Here is a 20750-nt window from a genome sequence, read left to right as displayed (position 1 = left end):
GTAAGCCTACTTAGGTAGCCCCTGGATTATTACTGTTGTTACTCACTTCCTGACTTTATGATTTACTGTGGTACCCTACGTTTAAATATTCGTCAACGTTTCAACGCCGTCAACCAAGTAAATATTTCAAAATCTAAGCAAGCTGAAACACCCTCAGCACCTGAATATTACATAAGCTCATAATATTGCTCAGCGAATAAGAGAATAACTGAGCTCGTAAAGAAAATAAAACGGAAAGTTTTTACAGCAAAAATGTTTGTGTCACTTTTGCAAATACGCTGTGTACTTATTTTTAAGAATAGGGCGGAAGCGGCGCCGATGCCTGCCTACCTAATATTTGAGATTTATTTTACGACGCACTCGTAAATCTAAATGGCAGAAATCTTCGTGTTGAAGGGAAAGTGTTCTCGTCTAAAGTAACTTGTAAAACTGAATTAGCCGTTATACTTAAGTACTTAAATACAATTCGGCAGAATTACTCTCTCTACTTACTTCACTTATTTTATGTAAATGATTATACCTTACTACACTTTTTCCTTGATTAAACATATCAACTGCACAGATAGGAGGAGTTTTTAGGTAGGTGAAGCTACTTACTTATTAGGTGTTGAAACGGACTACTGTTTTCCATAGTAACTTTTTTTTGTTATTTATTGCATCTCAAACTTAATTTCTATAACTTTGCTTTAAGTGGGAATCGAACCCAACACTCTTCGCTTGCCGGGCGACTGTTCCGTGTTCCATGGTTTTCCATTTCTTAAGTTAAGTAGGTACCCCGTACTTTGTGTTGTGTTTCTCTAAGCTATTTATATTATATTAATCGTATCTGCCTAAGTATATTAAGAACACTCATTATGTAAGTAAATGATGATGCGTTTCCTTTTTGTAAATTTAATCCAAATATATAATTATTGGTTCAGGCATATTACCTATAATAAGTATCTACATTACCTACTTAGGTAATTGCTTGTTTTATTTTAGGATTCCAATTAATTATACGGTAGAAAGTTTACGGCAATATTGACCTGGTATGAAAAGTTTTTAATGAAGCTAACGCTCAAAGGATCAAAAGCTTTGATCGTAGTTGTGCTTGTCGTGTCGCTGAACTTCTGCCGCCATTCGCAAATCAATCGCCTCCTGGGGTTTAATTTAATACTGTCTATAAATTAGCTAATTATTGCTTTGTTCGCCTTTATAATTTTACGGATCAAACATATTATACCCATACCCACATAGTAAAAGGTAACTTCGTGACCGCTAGAAGTTATTGGCGTTTTATTAAAGATGGATGATTCTGAAGTAGGTACCTAAGGTAAACGGCTACTAGTTCGTGATAGTACGTAAGTTCGTAAGTTTTTTTTCTAGCTCAAATAATAAGCAAATGGAATATTATTTATAAAAATTATTCATTACTACAAAAACTCTATTATTTAAGCTATCTAAAAAACCAAGTCCCAACATTGTGGCGCCAAAAATGAGAGCAATACGAAGCTTCAAACTCTCAGAGAGCCAAAATCAGCCGTGCGGCTTGCAAAGGTTGCTCTCACCGTAAGGTTAGCGCTCCAACTTCTTAAGCTTATAAAAAGGCGAAGGAACGTCCATTTAAATAAAACTTGTAATAGTGGTTTCATGTGTTCCTTGACAATTGATTTGGCTTGGAAAAAAGTTATATGAAAACGTAGAATTCCTTTAAAATTGCGATTAATTGACTCACGAAATAGCGTACATATTATTTTTCGGGTGTCCCCTATTTCGTGACACTACCGATTCAAGGATATTATGGATAACATTTTGATGCTTGGTTTTTAAATAACTATTTATGATAATTTAAATGTAAGTTATGAAACAAATAATGCATTTATTTAAGTTTCTCATGACCTAAATTCGGTATATGTTTCGTTCACTAGAATTTATATGACACGAGTTTGAAGTACACATAAATGACCAATTTTAAGATAAATTAGCATAAGTAGTACCAGCATAATTTTGGTTTTATTTCGAATTATTTTATTTATCTTTGTTTATTTGTATTGTATATGGGATAGATAATAGTTAATTGACACATTTTGACAATAATCCATGAATTTTACTCGGGGAATTTGGACTAATCAGTATCACGAAACAAGAAACTGTATTATTGTTACTTTTTTCCAAGTTCGTGATATATAAATGTATGGTGTTAGGTACTTTTATGACACATACCATCAAAGAAATCGACATATTTTTTAGTTTTTAATACTTACCTACCTAAGAAATTAATTAATTACTTACTTTTTATTATGAGTCATTGGCGTATCTGGGGTTAATTTCAGGAGGGGGCGGGGGGGGGGGGATACCCTACTTGAAACAGCTCCAGGGGTGGGATTATGGGGGGTTAGTCCCCCCCCCCCTCCTCATAATCCCACCCCCGGCATCAAATGGCTTGTGTAAATATTTTAACATACTTATCGGTACAAAATTAAATAACTAATCAAAATTTTATGGGTACGAAAGGGGGGGGGGGTTAAGTCCCCCCACATTTCTAATGGTTAAATAAATATTTTCACTTATCGCTAGAAATAACAAATCAAAATTTTATGGGTACGAAGGGGGGGGGGGGTGGGGTGAAGTTCCCCCCTCCCCGCCCTACATTTCTAATGGTTATATAAATATTTTCACATATTGTTAGAATTAACAAATCAAAATATTATGTAGGTACGTACCTAGCTAGACTCACATTATTTCTTATGAATATTTCAGGTAAGTAATATCGTCAATTTCACATAATTATTTTATTCTAAATTTATATTATCGTTTTTAAATTTATTAAACCTTAATCATTATTAAAATGTCCTAACTGGATGCATAAAACCTTGTCCCGAAATAGGGGACATAAGTTCACGAACTTAGAAACAGAGCAAAATTTTATCACGAAACAGGATCCAAACAAGAGGTCCGCAGAACAATTAATATAAAAAAAAGTTCAAACTATATAACTATAAATTATGTATTAATTTACTGTCAAAAGACCAAAGCTTAGCATACAAAAGCTTTCATACTGATATCATGCTTGGTTATTTTTAAATAAAATGTTAAAGTCGTAAGAGCCTTAATATACCGAAGTAGGGGGCACTTACCTTACTTAGGTTCCTATTTCTACCTAGATAGTTAAGAGTTCCAACGGAAGTCGTTCTTCATTTATTGATGATGCATACTTACTATGTATTAAGTATGTCCCTGAAAGCTTAAAATGCACTATTTCTGATCTACCTATTAAAGCAAATAAAGTAGGTTAGAATCTGTTTTAGTTTTATCCTAATAAATTTACTAAAGCGATCGAGCTAAATGTATGGTTACCATTTGCAAATGGAAATGTAGGTGTACAATAAATTAACCATGTAAGTAGGCATAAGTATCAAAGGTTCGGATCAGATTACTAACAAAAAAAATGAAATATGTACTTACAATTAATTATAATAGTATAGTTTAATTAATTATTAAAGTAGGTATATTTTTTAAACATAGTTTAAATATTAGCGCATGTTTAAAAAACATAGCCAAGCAGTAGGTGTCCAATTCCTCACCATCAAGATATCAAGATAAGTACCTACATTAATATTTATTGCTGCATGAAATGCTACATAAAATCTAAGTACGAAAATGAAGATCATGACCATGAGAAGAAGGTCATAACATAAACTGATTGGCCATAAAGTGTGACCATTATTATGATCTATTGATTTTTATTGTATAGCCTGACCAGGAACATAAAAACCCTGGCATAGAGGCGCGTCAGTTGCATTTGATAGTGCAACCCTGAGTACAGTCGTACCTGTGTTAAATTAATAGGCTAACTTTATGTATCAGGATTCAGGATTACGGGCTAATTTGATATTTTCATAAATTAACGAAAAAATATTATTATAGGTAACCTGGTTTAAATAAATTAAATGAAACCATCAATCGAGCTAGTAGGATTTATTTTATTATTCATTAATAATCAAATTCAGAACTTGAATATTCAACTGCAATGTCTGCTCATGAACGCTTCAAACTCGGTACTTCTTTCCCAATTCCATAAAATTCAACACTTAGAAAGTGCCAAAAATTTTAAAATAGGTAGTCGAAACAAACCACAGCTAATTTTCATAGTGTACTGTACTATACGATAAACATGTCAGTCAATTTGACAACCTTTGTCGGAAACATTATTCAATGAAAATATTGTCCGAACCCTTAGTATTTCTCTTCGATAAATACTTTAACACATTGTGAACCACTTTTCTTTCACGACTATAAAAATATTTTAGCAATTTAATTCACAAAATCAATTGCGCACATTTAAAATAAAGTTTGTTTACACTTTGACAGCAATAGACTGACATGCAAGGTGACATGTCATTGAAGTTTTCAGTTACTGTTGCCATTAAAAGAAATTAGTACCATTAGTTTTCCGCAACATGGCGAGGGTTTTTATGCTATAAGATGATTGCATGTAGAATTGTAATCAATGCTTTAGTCAGTCAAATTAATGACAAGCAGTGATAAGTTAGAAAAAACAAGCAAGATTTTTTTTCACTTTTCATAGGCTGTATAATATCTATTGACTTTTGCCAACCTGATCAAAATTTAGGAAAACAATAACAATGCGTTTTGACAGTTCGCAGCTGTGTATCGTTGGATTGTTTTCTGTTGTGGAACTTTAAGCCGTATTTGTGTATTTATTACTTTACTGTGCTTAAAAAGTAAAGAAAAAGCTATAATTTTTAATAGGTTTCCGTTTTCCTTCAATAATCCACATTTTTTCAACATGATCAAGGTAAAATGACGTCCATGGATAATGCCGTATTAGCATGGATGAGATGATTGTGTACAGATTTCGACATAAAAATGTATTGTAGACATGAGAATATATCGATTCATTACATGTAAACACGTAATTATAAGATTTTCCATAATTTACTGAGCTGGTTAACCTGTTGACATTTTCCAATATGGCCTACTCACTCCAACCCTGGCTTATGTATAACTTGAACAAGCAGAAAATAGCAATTTAGATAAAGTGTATAGTCAAAGCTACTTCAATAATTAATAGAATACATTTAATTTGTATCTCATTACATAACCTATAGTTGTTATGCCATAGAGTGTTACATTACACTTATCTTTTTTATTTACAGATTTCTTCATTTTGTAAAGTGGTAATCACTTAACAAAACGGTAAGTATCTAGTCACAACAACAATATTTCTGAAGCCTGTTTAGTAATATTATTTTCTCAATTCAGAAATTTGTTTACAGGAGAATGGATCCGTCGATTGACAATGATTGGCTTGGTATCAAGAATGACCCCCTCGAAGAAACACAGTGTGTTGGTAATGTGGCAAGAAGCTGGCAGTGGCGGGAGCATGGCATTAATCCCCCACACAGCCAACCCAACAAAACAGTACTCGAAAACATTGCTGAAGACATCTTAGTTCGGAAACAACTTAAAATTCGAGTAAGAGATTCATTAAACTTTTTATTTTTTTTGTATTTAGTTATGTTATTTTTCAATAAATTAACACATTTTTAATTTAATTTTGTGTGTTTCAGTGTTGTGATTTGCCAGGTTATCCAAGATCAACATTTTTGATGGTTTTTAGTCCTGATGGGTAAGTTTTAGTATTTTAACATAGAATAGATAGTTGCAGCTAAACTACCTATCATCTGCTTGAATTAAATTGTGATAATACACAAGTGAGTTAATTCATAAATAAAATTTTAGGACTAAAGTGGCATCAACTCATGGTAATCACAATGTGTATGTATCAGAGCTAGCTAGTGGCAAGCACGTCAGAATACTGAAGGGACACCCCCGAACACCGTGGTGTATTGCATTCCATCCATCGCACCCACAATTGATTGGATCTGGCTGCCTCGGAGGTCAAGTGAGGGTGTGGGACATCTCCAGAGTGAGTTTTGATTTACTTTAAAGTTTTAAATACAAAAAAGGTCTAAAAATTATTTATCTATGCAACAGTTTTACCTTTACATTGTAGTCACTATCTGTGTAGGTATGTTATGTAAGGTGGCTATGTGTGTGTATGATATGTAAAACTATGTTTTTTTAAACTGCTTGGAAAACTATTGTTGACACTCAATCACATCCCTCTATTAAAACTGAACCTTATTATATAGAAATCAATAATCACAAGATGAATCTGAATTCTTTAAATATAAAACAAATAATCTAAATAAGATTGCACTTTGTGCCAATCCTATTTCTCCAATGGCAGGACCATTGGTTACGTTGAATTATGAAATTCTTTCAGTGATTGAAAATTATGTAATCTAGTAATGGCATATTAGGCTATTTTATGGAAACATTTATCAGCTATTTATTTATAAGCTATATCTGGGATGTGTATGGACTATTTAAAAGGGCCTACATGTTATTAATTGGAACTATACAGGGTGGCAGTGAAGTTTGGAATGTGCGGAATGAGACTGTGATAGCATCAATAGCTTTTCATCCTAGAGAACAGCTATTGGTGATAGCAACATACAATGAACTTTATTTCTGGGACTGGAGCCGACCTAAACCATTCACCAAAGTTTCGACTAATAATGTCAATGAAAAAGTTAGGTATGTAAAATTGATGCTTTTATTATATTATAATCATTTACATATTTATTTATAAGGATGCTAAAATGTTACTGTTGATTTACTTCCAGATATGTAGCATTTGATGCACTCGGCTACAAATTAATAACAGGTATATCGCTATGGTCCAACCCTAGTGGGGGAGCGCCAACGGTACTGCAATCAAATGGGACATGGACTGATACGACATCGCCTAACAATGCTAACAACTCTCGCAGAGATGACTTTGATGAAGCTCCTGGGAGTAGCAGGTCTCAAGAAAGCTCGGGATCAGCACAAGATATGATTGTTAATTCATACCAAAACTTAGTACAAAGATATGATAGTTTGGTAAGGAATTACCAAAGACTATTCATGGTGAGGCATCGACTCACCAACACACCACCTCCACCAAATATGGTATGTATTTGTTTGATAACTAAATACTAGTTTAAAGAAAAGAATTCATTAATTTATGGTACCCTTACCTTATCATTACAGATTGATCGTGGTACTGATCCTATGGAAACTGATGCATCACCAAGTACATCAGGCTGGTCACGGTCGACCCGACCGTCAACATCTGCAGAGCGATCTGACAACGGTAAGATAATAATATATTGTTTATTGTATTTGTGATACTTTCAAAAATATTTCTACAATGTCATCTTATTGCTTTAGCTAATCCAACTCCCGGACCTTCACGTCGGCAAGATGGCGGCGACAGTGGTGATGGAGAAGGGAGTAGCAGTCGTTTATTAAATCTAGATGTATTGACTTTCGACAGTAATCCCACCAGGTATACTATTAACGACATTGATGAATAAACATTTTATCATTGATGAACAACAACTTATCCACCTTTTTTCGTTTTTAGGAATGAAGACAGTACTCCAGAAAATTCCACATTTGGATCAAGAGCCTCTCTTTTTCAGCGCTTGAATGAATCGGGTCGTTCTTTTAGGACAGTTGATCAGAATGAACGTATAACTAGACTTTTACCTAACCCATTTTCATCTACTCTAGGTAGATCACAAACAAGCAGAACAACGACGACTGATAATCCTAGTGATTCCAATGCAAATACACCTACTACGTCCAGGACTAGTATTTTTACATCTTCAAGGCGTCCAGAGCTTCTGCGACGACGGCGTAATTCCTCGCCTTCACAACACAGCCCTCATTCAAATATAAATAATGATGCATCCCCCTCTAATATCGATTCTCCGTCTATTTCAACGCCACGTCCATCAACTTCTCAATCCAGCATTCCTGAAAGCATGCCATCTACGTCTCGAGGGTCGGCCCGGCCAACAATGACGAATTCCTCTACTCAAATGAGTCCCTCCCCTGTTGATGCTCAGACTATAAATGAGAGCCTCGACTTGATACGGGACATATTGAGAGACTCCGGTACACGATTATTAAATCTAATCACGAACATGTCCTTATCGACGCTGGCTAGCGTGGAACGTAATATGCCTCGCCGTACCGGCTCGCGTGCCTACTCTGATGAAGGGGACAGCACCCGGTCTACTCCTAGGGTAGGGATGCGACCGGCACGCTTGCGACTTTTGAATTCAAGCATGCCTCGAGATATTTTTTCGTCCAGTTCAGATTCCGACAGTGATCAATCTCTTGAAGTGAGTATTTTTAGGACACGAAATTCATCGTTTCGTGAAGATGAATCACGAGAAAACGAAGATCAATCGAACAGCCCATCTGATTCACCCGACTTGCGTCTAAGTCCAACCGACCGTATGGTGATCGAGTTGACCGCTGATCTACAAGCCGACGAACTAACTCGCGGTGGTGCTTATACTATGGCAATGGCAAGTGGTAGATTCCGCGTTCGGTCAAATAGTGATGACGACGAGGACGATCCACAACCATCGACCAGTGGAACTACTGAGGAGAGAAACGAAGCGTCCACAAGTTCCCGTACTCAAAATAACTCTACCAATAGCACTCAAAATAACTCTACCAATAGTACTCAAAATAACAATAATTCAGAAAGACCTTCTACAAGTCGTGACACTTTTTGGGTTAGAGGTGGTCAGCTCACGCTCCCTCCGCATGAAGCATATCGCAAAGTAAGGATCGGGGTTAATGCTTTGCAAAAACATACTTTACAGCTTACGAATATGTGGTTACGGGGAACTCGCGTAACTATGAGAGAACTAAGAAACATGTGGGAAAATTTGCGTCGGCGGGTTTTGATGCTTCATAGAGAGACTGGCAGGAATGATATACCCAGTTATTATACCAGATCTTTGTTGGAGCGTTGTATGATGTTGACTGAAATGGCTGAGAATGTGTCTCGTACGACAAGGTCGCCTCGTGCTCCTCAAAGAAGTGAAGGAAGTGAAAATCCCGAGGGAAGTCGTACTGCACCTGCGAGCGATGATACTGGCGTTTCTAGTTCTCCAGTGAGGGACTCCAATCCGCCAACTCCATATAGCATTGGATCAAGACAGCCTCCAGGAAGGTCCCCGTTATCCCGTTCGCCTGGTGGCCATATTTCACCTTCTATGAGAAGAAGATTACGAACCGGCTATAGGTGGCGACCCGAAGACGAAATAAGACGACGTTATAGGAATCTAACTACAAATCGCGGAACTCCACGATATTCTAACAGGGCGCGTCGTGATTTTGCGCGTGCGTTAGAAATAAGCGCTACTCGACACGTCATTCGCGTGAGAGCTATGCAAGTACTATCAGTGATGTTTAACATGATGATGATGTGTTTAGAAGAGCGAGGTCTCAGCCAAGTCATCATAAACATGTTAAGGTCACTGAAAAAGGCATTAGCTCTGACGTGTTTAATGTTAATGACGAACAGAAACGTAAGATCTAACAATAATCCGGCAAATCCTAATCAACGAGTTGAATCTCTAAATGTTGTTCGTATTGAAAATGTTGAACATCCTGGCCCCGTCAATGTAGACGGACCCGATGATCCTTCTTCCCCACGAGTGCCAAATGATACTGAAGAAGATCGTACGCAAAAAGTTGATAAAAGTACTGAGCACAAACCAGAGGAAAATAGCCCTCAACCTTCAACTTCATATGAAAATAGAATGCAAGACGATACTGAAACGTCGCAGTCCGCTGCCCAGCATTGGAGCAATCGTCTTGCTGTTCAAATCGCCGCTGCCAATAGAAATAATTCTGCAACAGCTAGAAGCAGACGTGAATTATATTTAGAAAGTAGAAGATTGAAGGCCTTGCACAGGACTAATCCTACAGCGCATCCAATGATTAAAAAAAGAGCTTTGCCGCCCTCTTCAACTTACAGAATACCTGCATTACGTCATGTACCCACTAAAATTAAATCAAAAAAAGTGACATCAAGAAATGAACCTGCTAACGAACCAGTTGCAGGCCCTTCTAATGCGTCTCCCCCAGCTGAAAATCCGAACGAGGATGCTCCTAGATCAGAAGTTTTAAATGAGTTTGAGCACAGAGTAAACCTTATCAGAATTGCTCATTTACAAGCTATCAGACTGAGAAATGCTGCTAGAAATAGGTTCCGACGACTACAGACTATTCGATTGTACACTCCTTCGTCTGTGAGAGACATGTTCGCTTTGCAGCCAAATAATTCTGATAATCCGCCAGAAAATAGGTCTCCGCAAAATGGGTCTGAATTTAGCCGGCGGCCTTTCGCTGCATATCGGCCTCACATATTGACGCCTCGCAGCGGCGAGTCAACCAGCCGGGGCCCAGAGGAGCCGCCGGGTCAGTTCCACACGGTGCTGAACAACGTCGCCATGCCCTTGATGCAGGTCAACGACCTGCCGGCGAACCCTGAAGCCCCAAGCGGCCAGCAACAGAGGCTACCGCGTATTCACGAATACTTGCAACCCATCATTCTGGCTCAGGTAATTCCATTTTATTACTTTTTACTGCCAAATTCATTAAAATCAAAAATAACTGCATACATACCTGAAAACTGCTTTAAATGCTTTGTATTTTATGCTTGTATCCCTGTTTTGTGCACCTAATAAAATAAAAAACATCAATTGGTTTTAATTTAGCAATAAAAAAAGAATTAAGTAGCGTTGAAATCAACAAAATAGTCAATTGAGCTGTCTAAGCGAGGCGTCATAAGTTCCAATAGCAGTCCAAAGTCTATGATGGAGTCGCGTCTTAAACAAAAGCATATCAATTCATTGTCATCACATCAACTCAATACTTTTATTTTAGAACGCGATGCTAGTCGACGACGACGCCGGCGGTCCCGAGGGGGGCGGCGGGCCGGGCGGGCCTGGCGGCGGGCCGGGCGGGCCTGGCGGGCCGGGGGGCATCGGGCTGGGGGGCGCGCGGCGGCTGGGCGGCATGGCGGGTCTGCTGGACGCCGGCATCATATCCGAGGCGCTGCCGGCCCCGTCCCACCGCGTGCAGGCCTGGGACTTCACTATGGGCCGCCCTCCCGACATTGCTGACAGTAAGATCCTAGTTATAAAGATCCTAGTAAAGGTATGTAATAATACATTTTTATGTGCAACAAAAGTAAAAAAAAAAAAGAGAATTTCCAATTTGATTGTACCAGAATAGGCTAGATGACAAAATTTCAATTATTTGTCCGTCAGACAGATAATTAGAAAATATTAGACTCATATTTTTTATTTTGTTTCATAATTAAATAATAACAGTGCTACATTGAGTTGAAATGGCGCGATACGTCACGCTTGAGTAGAATTTTTACTCAAAAGTGACGTCACGCGACATTTCAACTCAATATAATACTGTACTGTAATTATTCGATTATGGAAAAAAATAAAAAATATGAGTCTAATATTTTCTAATTATCTGTCTGACGGACTAAATAGAATTTTAATTTCATTACCCAGTCATCATCCCTATTAATGTTAGGGGGCGTCAAATGCATTCGATGTTGACTGCGTATGCGATGTGACATTATAGTCTATCCAATATAGCTTGATTAGAATGACAGCTGTCATCAAAAGTAACGATATAACTTTGTAGTAGCGATCAATGAGAGCTAAATATTGGCGGACAAGAAATAATTCACGTCTGACCTACAAACAATATTTTCGACGACAGTGCTTCCAATAAAAATGATAATTTCGTGTAAATGCAGCGTTAAATTACACCAATAAGTAGTAATTCGAAATTATAAAAATCAAGCTAGAGTATTAACGACGTCTCTACAAGGTTATCTCGAGTTACAAAAATGTTAGTGTTGGGACATATCGACAAATGTCATATTAAATTAAAACCATGGGGTCCAAGCGCTCGTTCCTTTTATAAGGAACTGGCAAAGAGGCTCACCGAGGTGACCGGTGATCAAAAGGCTGGCAGCTATTTCGGCCAGAGAATTAGCCTGGCCATTCAACGTGGCAATGCTGCCAGCCTTTTGGGCACCATTCCTGACTGCGGCGCTGGGGGTGAAGTATTTTTTATTTTGTAAATAGTTTTTATCATTAGTAATTTTAAAATTTTAGTTTTTAAGTCATTTTAAATTAAAACTATTTTTTTAACATATTTAACAAATTTTTTTTCTTACTAATTTTTTAACATATTTAAGTCAAGTTATACGTTTTTCTAAATGTTCACTATTAAAAACCAAAAAACATTTCATTCTTAAATAATCAAACATCGGAAATCAATCACCGGTAATTTTTTGGGTATTTATAGCACCGTTGCTCTAGAAGAGATGCCCACCGCCCTCTAGCGAGAGGAAAAAACCACTGAAGAACACTGATGATAATGACTTCGACTTAGGTTGTACACCCTTGACATGAATTTTAAATTTTACTGTCTTTAAATTTAAATCATAATTGTCATTTTCTACACTAATATTATAAAGAGGAAAACTTTGTTTGTTTGTTTGGTTGTAATGAATAGGCTCAAAAACTACTAGACCGTTTTAAAAAATTCTTTCACCATTCGAAAGCTACATTATCCACGAGTAACATAGGCTACATTTTATTTGCGAAAAAAATATGGAGTCCACGCGGGCGAAGCCGCGGGCGGAAAGCTAGTTATGAATAAAGATATATGAAGAAAAATTGGGTGCATTTTTTCATATCATTTTTTCGAAAACTTATCGATACATCTATGTGAACCGTACGAAACATACCCATCACTAGTCACATTCGTTTGACAGCCGTCATTCTAATCAAGCTATATTGGATAGACTATAATGTTTAACGGATTGTACAGCGCCCCTAGCGGAAACTTTCAAGAACTAAAATCTTCATATTTTTTAACGCGCTCGCTATTGACGACCTTTGATGTAAACTCACACTAAGCCCTCAGTACAATATACTCGATCACCACAGCCAATCATCATGTTATCCTTCTCGGTATGTCACGCAAAACCAGATTAAAAATTAAAATTAAATGTCTCCAGGTACCAAGAACGTGGTGGTTCAGAAGTGCAGGATCCACAATGATGCCAGCATTGATATCTCCAAAGATGGCAGGCTGCTAGTGGCGCTTCTCCCAGTGCCGCGCCTGAGGCATACGAATCATTGGCTCGGTGAGTGTTCTATTATTATTTTGAATTCTAGACGAAGCTCAGAGATAAACGCGCGTTGAACAGTTGTTTAAAATGTCATTTCCATACTAAATGTTCAACAAGTGTTCAACGCAACGCCTCAAACGTGTTGACCTTTTTGTAATAAGGTCCAGCATGTTCAATTTGCTGTTTCAAAATAAAATATAGAATGAAATGGAATGGAGCAATGGAATTTCCCGGCTTTTCTCTTCTATAATATGTATGTTTTATACCTATAAACCTTCCTCTTGAGTCACTATCTATTAAAAAACTGCATCAAAATTCATTGCGTAGTTCTAAAGACAGCGGAAAGCGACTTTGTTTTATACTATGTAGTGATGGGGTTCGAGCAAACGTAACAAAAGTAACGAGTGTGCCGAACGTGAAGTGATGTTCTGTTGTGTTTTAACAAAGTGTTGGTTAATTATCTCCGCAGGCGTATACTCGCTGGAGTGGTCGCGACTGGGACAGTGCCTGCACACGGCGGTGTTGGAACAGAGCGCGGTATCGGTGGCTCTGTCGCCCACCGCGCGGCACCTCGCCGTCGGGCTCGGCTCGCGGCGCTTCTCGTCGGCGCCGCACGCGCGTAACAACGTGTTCGCGCTGCTGTACCGCCTCGACCCACTTGGTACGTGTCCCCTCTTATCTTATCTTATTTAGGGCCGCGCATGAACGCAGTGCACGTCGACCTATTGGGATCTTTTGTGCTTCCCTTTACCTTTATTCCCTCACCCGCAACAATCCTATCCATAAAGTTACTCAAATACTTGGGTGAGAGGGACCTATAATATTCTGGTGACGTGCCCCTTCACTAGTACTAGCGAACAATAGCGCCCCAGCCCACTTAGTCTAAGATCCCGCTATACAACGACCTTCACCGAGATGCTTATTTGATGAAACATATTTTATATTTAATTTAACATGTCAATAATTATATTGCTTAAGGGTTGCCTAATAAATTTCAGTCCAGGATATGATTAATTAATCATTAAAAATAGATTTTTTTTTAAATATTTCATCGGTTTGACTATTAAACAAACTCCATACCAATCGAAAGTATGAAGCCCATAGAATATGCAAACGTTAGGTTGCCTATTCTTTTCCAGTCATAACTCTCGGGTTGTCAGGTATAAACAGGTAAATTGATAGAGCATTTTGCACCGGTCTGATAATTTAATCAAATTTAAATGAAAATAAAGATTATTTCATTATGAACACGGTGGTATAGGGTTGCCTGCAAAAAATCAGTCCTGAATGACGGTTGTCGAATTTTGTAAAGTGAAATTAAAACTGAAAGGTGACATTTTTCGAGTAGTTGGCAACATTTGGGAAAGACGAGTTGTATGAGGCGTTTGTGTGTCTTGTCAAGAGGTATCACTTGGGTGAAGAAATTTCTCCAGTGTTGCCATGCTTTGGGAGATTTGGTCCAAAAATGTCGAAAGTGGAAATAACGACTTCCGGTCAAAAATTTGGATGACGCCTCCTGCAAAAGGGTCGTGCAAATGATATTTGACCATTTTCATCTCGATCACCTGGCAACACTGGCAGCTACGGGGAAAAGTATTTTTTTTCGACATGGGTGTCTTTAAAGTTAAGGACGGACGGAAGGAGATATGGCAGAAAAAATCCAAAAATGGGGTTTGGTCGGTTATACGACCCAGATTATGGGAAAAATCCGAAAATTCAGAAAATCAAGATGGCGACCGAGTGAGCGGCCATTTTGTAAAAAGTTTCAGATTTCTGATTTTTCAAATGCATTTTTTGGGCAGTTGGCAACATTTGGGAAAGTCGAGTTGTACAGAGCGATTACGTAGTTTGCTGAGGAGTATCGTTTGGAAAAACAACATTTTCCAGTGTTGCCATACTTATTGCATTTTTCGCTTAATCTAAACCATTTTCCGCGCCGAAACCCATTTTTACTTTTTTCTAACTTAAACCAATCCCGTGAAACAATTCCTTAAAACCACCCAAGTCCCAAAATTTTGTGGCCCCGTAACTGCCAGTTTTGCCAGGTAATCGAAATAAAAATAGTCAAATGTCATTAGTTTTACCTATTTGCAGGAGGCGTCATCCAAATTTTGGACCAAAAGTCGTTATTTCCATTTTTTACATGTTTTGACCAAATCTTTCAAAGTATGGCAACACTGGAAAATGTTGTTTTTCCAAACGATACTCCTTAGCAAACTACGTAATCGCTCCATACAACTCGACTTTCCCAAATGTTGCCAACTGCCCAAAAAATGCATTTGAAAAATCAGAAATCTGAAACTTTTTACAAAATGACCGCTCACTCGGTCGCCATCTTGATTTTCTGAATTTTCGGATTTTTCCCATAATCTGGGTCGTATAACCGACCAAACCCCATTTTTGGATTTTTTCTGCCATATCTCCTTCTGTCCGTCCTTAACTTTAAAGACACCCATGTCGAAAAAAAATACTTTTCCCCGTAGCTGCCAGTGTTGCCAGGTGATCGAGATGAAAATGGTCAAATATCATTTGCACGACCCTTTTGCAGGAGGCGTCATCCAAATTTTTGACCGGAAGTCGTTATTTCCACTTTCGACATTTTGGGACCAAATCTCCCAAAGCATGGCAACACTGGAGAAATTTCTTCACCCAAGCGATACCTCTTGACAAGACACACAAACGCCTCATACAACTCGTCTTTCCCAAATGTTGCCAACTACTCGAAAAATGTCACCTTTCAGTTTTAATTTCACTTTACAAAATTCGACAACCGTCATTCAGGACTGATTTTTTGCAGGCAACCCTATACCACCGTGTTCATAATGAAATAATCTTTATTTTCATTTAAATTTGATTAAATTATCAGACCGGTGCAAAATGCTCTATCAATTTACCTGTTTATACCTGGCAACCCGAGAGTTATGACTGGAAAAGAATAGGCAACCTAACGTTTGCATATTCTATGGGCTTCATACTTTCGATTGGTATGGAGTTTGTTTAATAGTCAAACCGATGAAATATTTAAAAAAAAATCTATTTTTAATGATTAATTAATCATATCCTGGACTGAAATTTATTAGGCAACCCTTAAGCAATATAATTATTGACATGTTAAATTGAATATAAAACATGTTTCATCAAATAAGCATCTCGGTGAAGGTCGTTGTATAGCGGGATCTTATACTAACTACTGATCAAATGGCTTCGCAGTTACATGTAATAAACGTCAAAACTTCAACGTGTGATGTTGTATTATTATTATTATTCTGTCTAATGGCTTATGTGATGTTGTATTTACCTCAATGCGCGAGCGGTCGCCTAGCAAGACGGCACTCGAGCAATTATTTTTTTGCCAGAAACTTACGGTGTTTCTTCTATTATGTCATTGTTCACTTGTGTTGATGAAACTGTATAATGAGATCAATGTCGTCAGTGAAATTTGGGAGCTATCCATCAAATCCTACTTACATTTCCTCCTCTTGCAGAGAGCTCCAGCCGCACAGGACTCTCCCCGATCAAGGAGCTGGAGCAGAACTGGGAGCACGGCTTCACGAGCCTCAACTGCCTGCGCTGGGCGCCGCAGCCCGGCCAGGGGCTCGTCTACGCCAACAACACCGGACAACTCATCATCATGAGCTAAGCCCTCAGCCATGCCACTGCCATCGCCCTAACCCAACGCCAAATACATGACAGGACTCTACAAACATTTTGACTCAAAATATTCAGGAACTACTTTTTGACGGACACAATCCTATATGAAATTAAGATACTCAAGATCGTTCTTCCACGAAGACACGCCCAATTTTTGGTCGAGGGAAGCGCGGGGTGCGGGGAGTTTGATTTGATCCGAGCAATCCGAGCGTCATTATTATAGTGTGCGTGTGCACTCATGGATAATTTAGCGTGTAACGATAACAAACATTAGCGGAAGAATAGTGGGGGGCGTCTTCGTGGATGAAACGATCTATGCCTTCGCAGAAATTTTTCAAGATGGCTTTGTCTTATACGATTGATCTCAGAAAGTTCCAATTGATTGGCTTATCTGATCGAAGATTCCGCTTCAGTGGCCAATTTCGCTAAGTAAATTTATTCTGCATGGTTTATCTTTCATGCAAATATTAGTATTGTTGCACAAATCGCCACTTTGTCAATATGAAACTAACTAAACGAGGCTAACTGACTCGCTTTTACTGCGGCCTAACAGATTTCATACGTGCATTCAAGAAAATGTAAAACATTTCACATCGAATTCACAATATTCATACCCTCTCTATTCATATTTTATACATTATGTAGTACCTACTGACCCAACTTTTTCAACCAGTTTAATCATCGTAGCATTACACAAATAAAATAATCAACTCTAATATTTGAACGAAAGTAATTCTGAACCAACATTTTAATCACAATTTATGGAAGTTGAATATTACAAGGTTTTATCAATCTTACATACTGATTGTCTGAATAATGTGTTAAGATATAATTGTGATTAAAGTTTTGGATTATAGTAGCCTAGTAATAAACGACTAATTGTTAGAATCTACTGGTAGATATTTATTAATAAATATACTATTATAATATTTAATATTAAATCTCTTCTATAACTTTTCATCAGGTCGTGTCGTAGTAAAAGAGAATAGTAGAACATCCTTAACATCTAGCGTCTAGACTTAGCACTCACTATTTGTGGGTGGTGGCTCGACGCAGCCCAACGTGTGCAGAATGTGTTGTACTATTTTTATTTTACTGTATCTATAAATTGATGTTAGTCTTGATTTTTCCTTTTCATTTGCTCTCATCACGAAATCCGTACCCTTGAATTATTGGGGTGAACAGCGTAAATATTATTATTATGCTTATTCAATAGCAGGTGTTTTTTCAATACGCAGTGACATAACCTTAATGGGATCATCCAGCTGCTGAGTTTTAAGTGATAATTTTTTTGTTCATAATCATAATTAGATTTTTTTAATAATGTTGTTTACTACCTATTTACGTAATTGTTTCAAAGTTATTATGGGTAGACTTATTTATCTCTGATAAATTATTTATCAGTATGTATGTGTTGAGTTAGTTGCATCTTATATTTTGGATTCAAGAGAGCATTTCCTTTGATATCTATAAATTAACTATATTCATAAAAACTCCTACTTTACACAATCTATGTGTATCTTTTTATTTTCCGGATTAGTAGTATTTAAATTTTTCTTGACGTATGAATATTAGGTTGTCCTTAAACCTTAATAAAATTTATAAGACCGTACCTAATCATATTAATTAAATAATGCAACTGTAACGTTTATCTTATTTTAGACTAGTGAAGTTTTAAAGTGTGGACACACTATTAACTATGTATTTTATCAATAAGTCAAAGTTATACACTTTATTAGGTGTAACATTAATATTTAGCGTACAATTACGAAAGCAACGTTCTACGTTAATTTCAATGGCAGTGATGGGATGGATTTATTTAAATTGATTTTATTTTTGAGTTCTTCCATTATGTTATCGCTACACACACCAGTTGGGGATACTGGTGTATATCTGCTAAGTAAAATTAGGTTACTATCATGTTTTCAAATATTGTTAATGCAATATCATAGCCATATAAATGTTCTGCGCTAAAAACTTATTTATTTTACTGTAGTTATTAAATCATTGGATTTCTAGTGTAACTAAGCTAGTGCAAATATGTTTAACTCATATTTTGTTTAATAGACTGATTGATTCGACCAGGGTATAATAATGGATAGATTTATTTGGACCGTGTGGAACAATCTGAAGGTTAAAATAGGTTTTTACATATTTGCCTAACTGATAACAGTCAATTTAAATTGAAATTCTTTAAAATAAAAGGGATAATTTTTGCTTTGAAACGTAATTTAGCCAATCTTGCGTTGTATTTTTGCAAGGATGGGCATAATTTTATTGACACGAGGTAAATGCAGGCATACGCGGGCTACGTATGAGGCACGGGCTGGGGAGACATTAAAAAAGACGAGTTTATTATAATATCTATTAGGTACCCTTTTTTGGTTTGGTTTAGTTACCCAAACCAAAAGTAAGTCCTAATAGCAACCTGAGGGTGTTTTTGCCAATTCACATGATTATAATAAGGTTTTATCTGTTTGACTGTAATATGAAAACGTATGCGTTACCCGCAACATGATTGTCAACTGACTGTCTCTCGCTATGATTTTCTAATTAAAATTGTAATTATTGAGTAATCTCAATGATGATAATTAATAGTACCCATTTTATTTGTTGATCTGGACTGAAATACTTTGTTGGACCATGTCGAAGTCGCCCACGTATACTAAATGTATTTATTCGTCTCTTAAACCTTCGTATCGGCTAGTTCGCCCAGTCAAAATTATTGAATGCTATGTTCGGCTGATCATGTAGCTTTCATGTTTATAAAACCTACTTAAGTTTTTCGTCTTCTAAATTGCAAGAAAGGTGTTCCGTCTAAACATCTCTTTTTATTTATTTATCTACTTCTATTTGTTTAAAATGCTTATTTATTTAGTAGGTTTGTAATATGTGTCTACGTATATAACTTGAAGAATTAAATACATAAAAACCATATAAATTGTTGGAGGCCTACATGGCCATCACTATTTAATATTTCTTTACTAAGATTTAATTAAAGAAACGAAGATTCTGGAAATAGAGTTTACAGTTAGTAATTTTTGTTGAGGACGCGGATGAATGAGTGTTGTGCAAAAGCACCTCAATATTGGAGAGAAGCTTCGAAGGAGACGTTTCTCCATGTGCTTAAAATGTTGTAAAGCGTAACGTAAAAACTGACACGTATCTACCAAGCGTACCTTTTTGGTAAGGCTGTTTACAAAATATTACTACGATCAATGCCTGCTATAAAAATACGTCTACCTATAATAGTACCTATGTGGAGCTCAGTGCAGGTTTAGTACCTTCAAGTGGAAATGCATTTTTATGAAATAAATCATCAAGATTTGTTCACGAGTTGAGACTTCACGACAGAACTGAAAACGTAAAACATTTTTGATCTTGGACATTGAGGGTTGTTTACTGTGTCGTCTTTTATATTGTGGGCTAATCACGACGCCTCCATTTATGTACCTTAGCAGTGCAATATTCAGTTAAAAAGGTTTGTATTTAATTCTTCTTGTTTTAGTTTTATATGAAAAACTTAATGTTAATATTAACTTAAGCAATAGCTGCTTGTAGGCATCCATATTCAAATTTTCATCAACGCATATTAGATACTAAGGCACATAATATTTTGATGTCTAACACTTCTTTTTCTCTATGTAAATACGATATATATTAGAGTTTCAATACTTGGAATGTATATTGAATAAAATAAAACTGAAATAGTTGACTTTGTATTAATTCACCTTTATCACACACTGGTCTTAGATATTTCGTCAACTTTCGAGGATTGTAAACAACTTTTCTCAGGTGGCAAACGTTATGAGCCGCCATGTAAATCAGACACCATCAACATACTACTACCTTCACAGGACTATTAGGATCTCGCTCACTTCATTCTTTCCGCCTAGGGACAAAGTAGAATTCGTGACAGTTTAAATTCCGAGTTTTTCGCTCCGACTTTTAATGCCTACATAGAGATCGCGCAACGAGAGTTGAGGCGATAGACACTAGC

The 20750-nt window shown here is 37.0% G+C and overlaps 1 protein-coding gene across 1 annotated transcript; it reads left to right on the top strand.

Moving 5' to 3' along the window:
• The first annotated feature begins 4643 nt into the window (after positions 1 to 4643).
• On the top strand, positions 4644 to 20462 carry LOC135087769 (uncharacterized). The gene is made up of 14 exons (XM_063982559.1): positions 4644 to 4798; positions 5160 to 5199; positions 5280 to 5478; positions 5574 to 5632; positions 5746 to 5932; positions 6434 to 6606; positions 6696 to 7023; positions 7105 to 7207; positions 7285 to 7402; positions 7481 to 10487; positions 10813 to 10879; positions 12986 to 13114; positions 13569 to 13760; positions 16585 to 20462. The coding sequence occupies exons 3-14, from the start codon at positions 5284 to 5286 to the stop codon at positions 16737 to 16739; spliced, it is 4713 nt and encodes a 1570-aa protein (XP_063838629.1). The 5' UTR covers positions 4644 to 4798; positions 5160 to 5199; positions 5280 to 5283; the 3' UTR covers positions 16740 to 20462.
• Positions 20463 to 20750: the final 288 nt, after the last annotated feature.

This window comes from Ostrinia nubilalis, chromosome 3 (genome assembly GCF_963855985.1).
Source record: "Ostrinia nubilalis chromosome 3, ilOstNubi1.1, whole genome shotgun sequence".
NCBI classification, from domain to species: Eukaryota; Metazoa; Arthropoda; class Insecta; order Lepidoptera; family Crambidae; genus Ostrinia; species Ostrinia nubilalis.
This window is presented reverse-complemented; position numbering and strand designations above follow the sequence as displayed.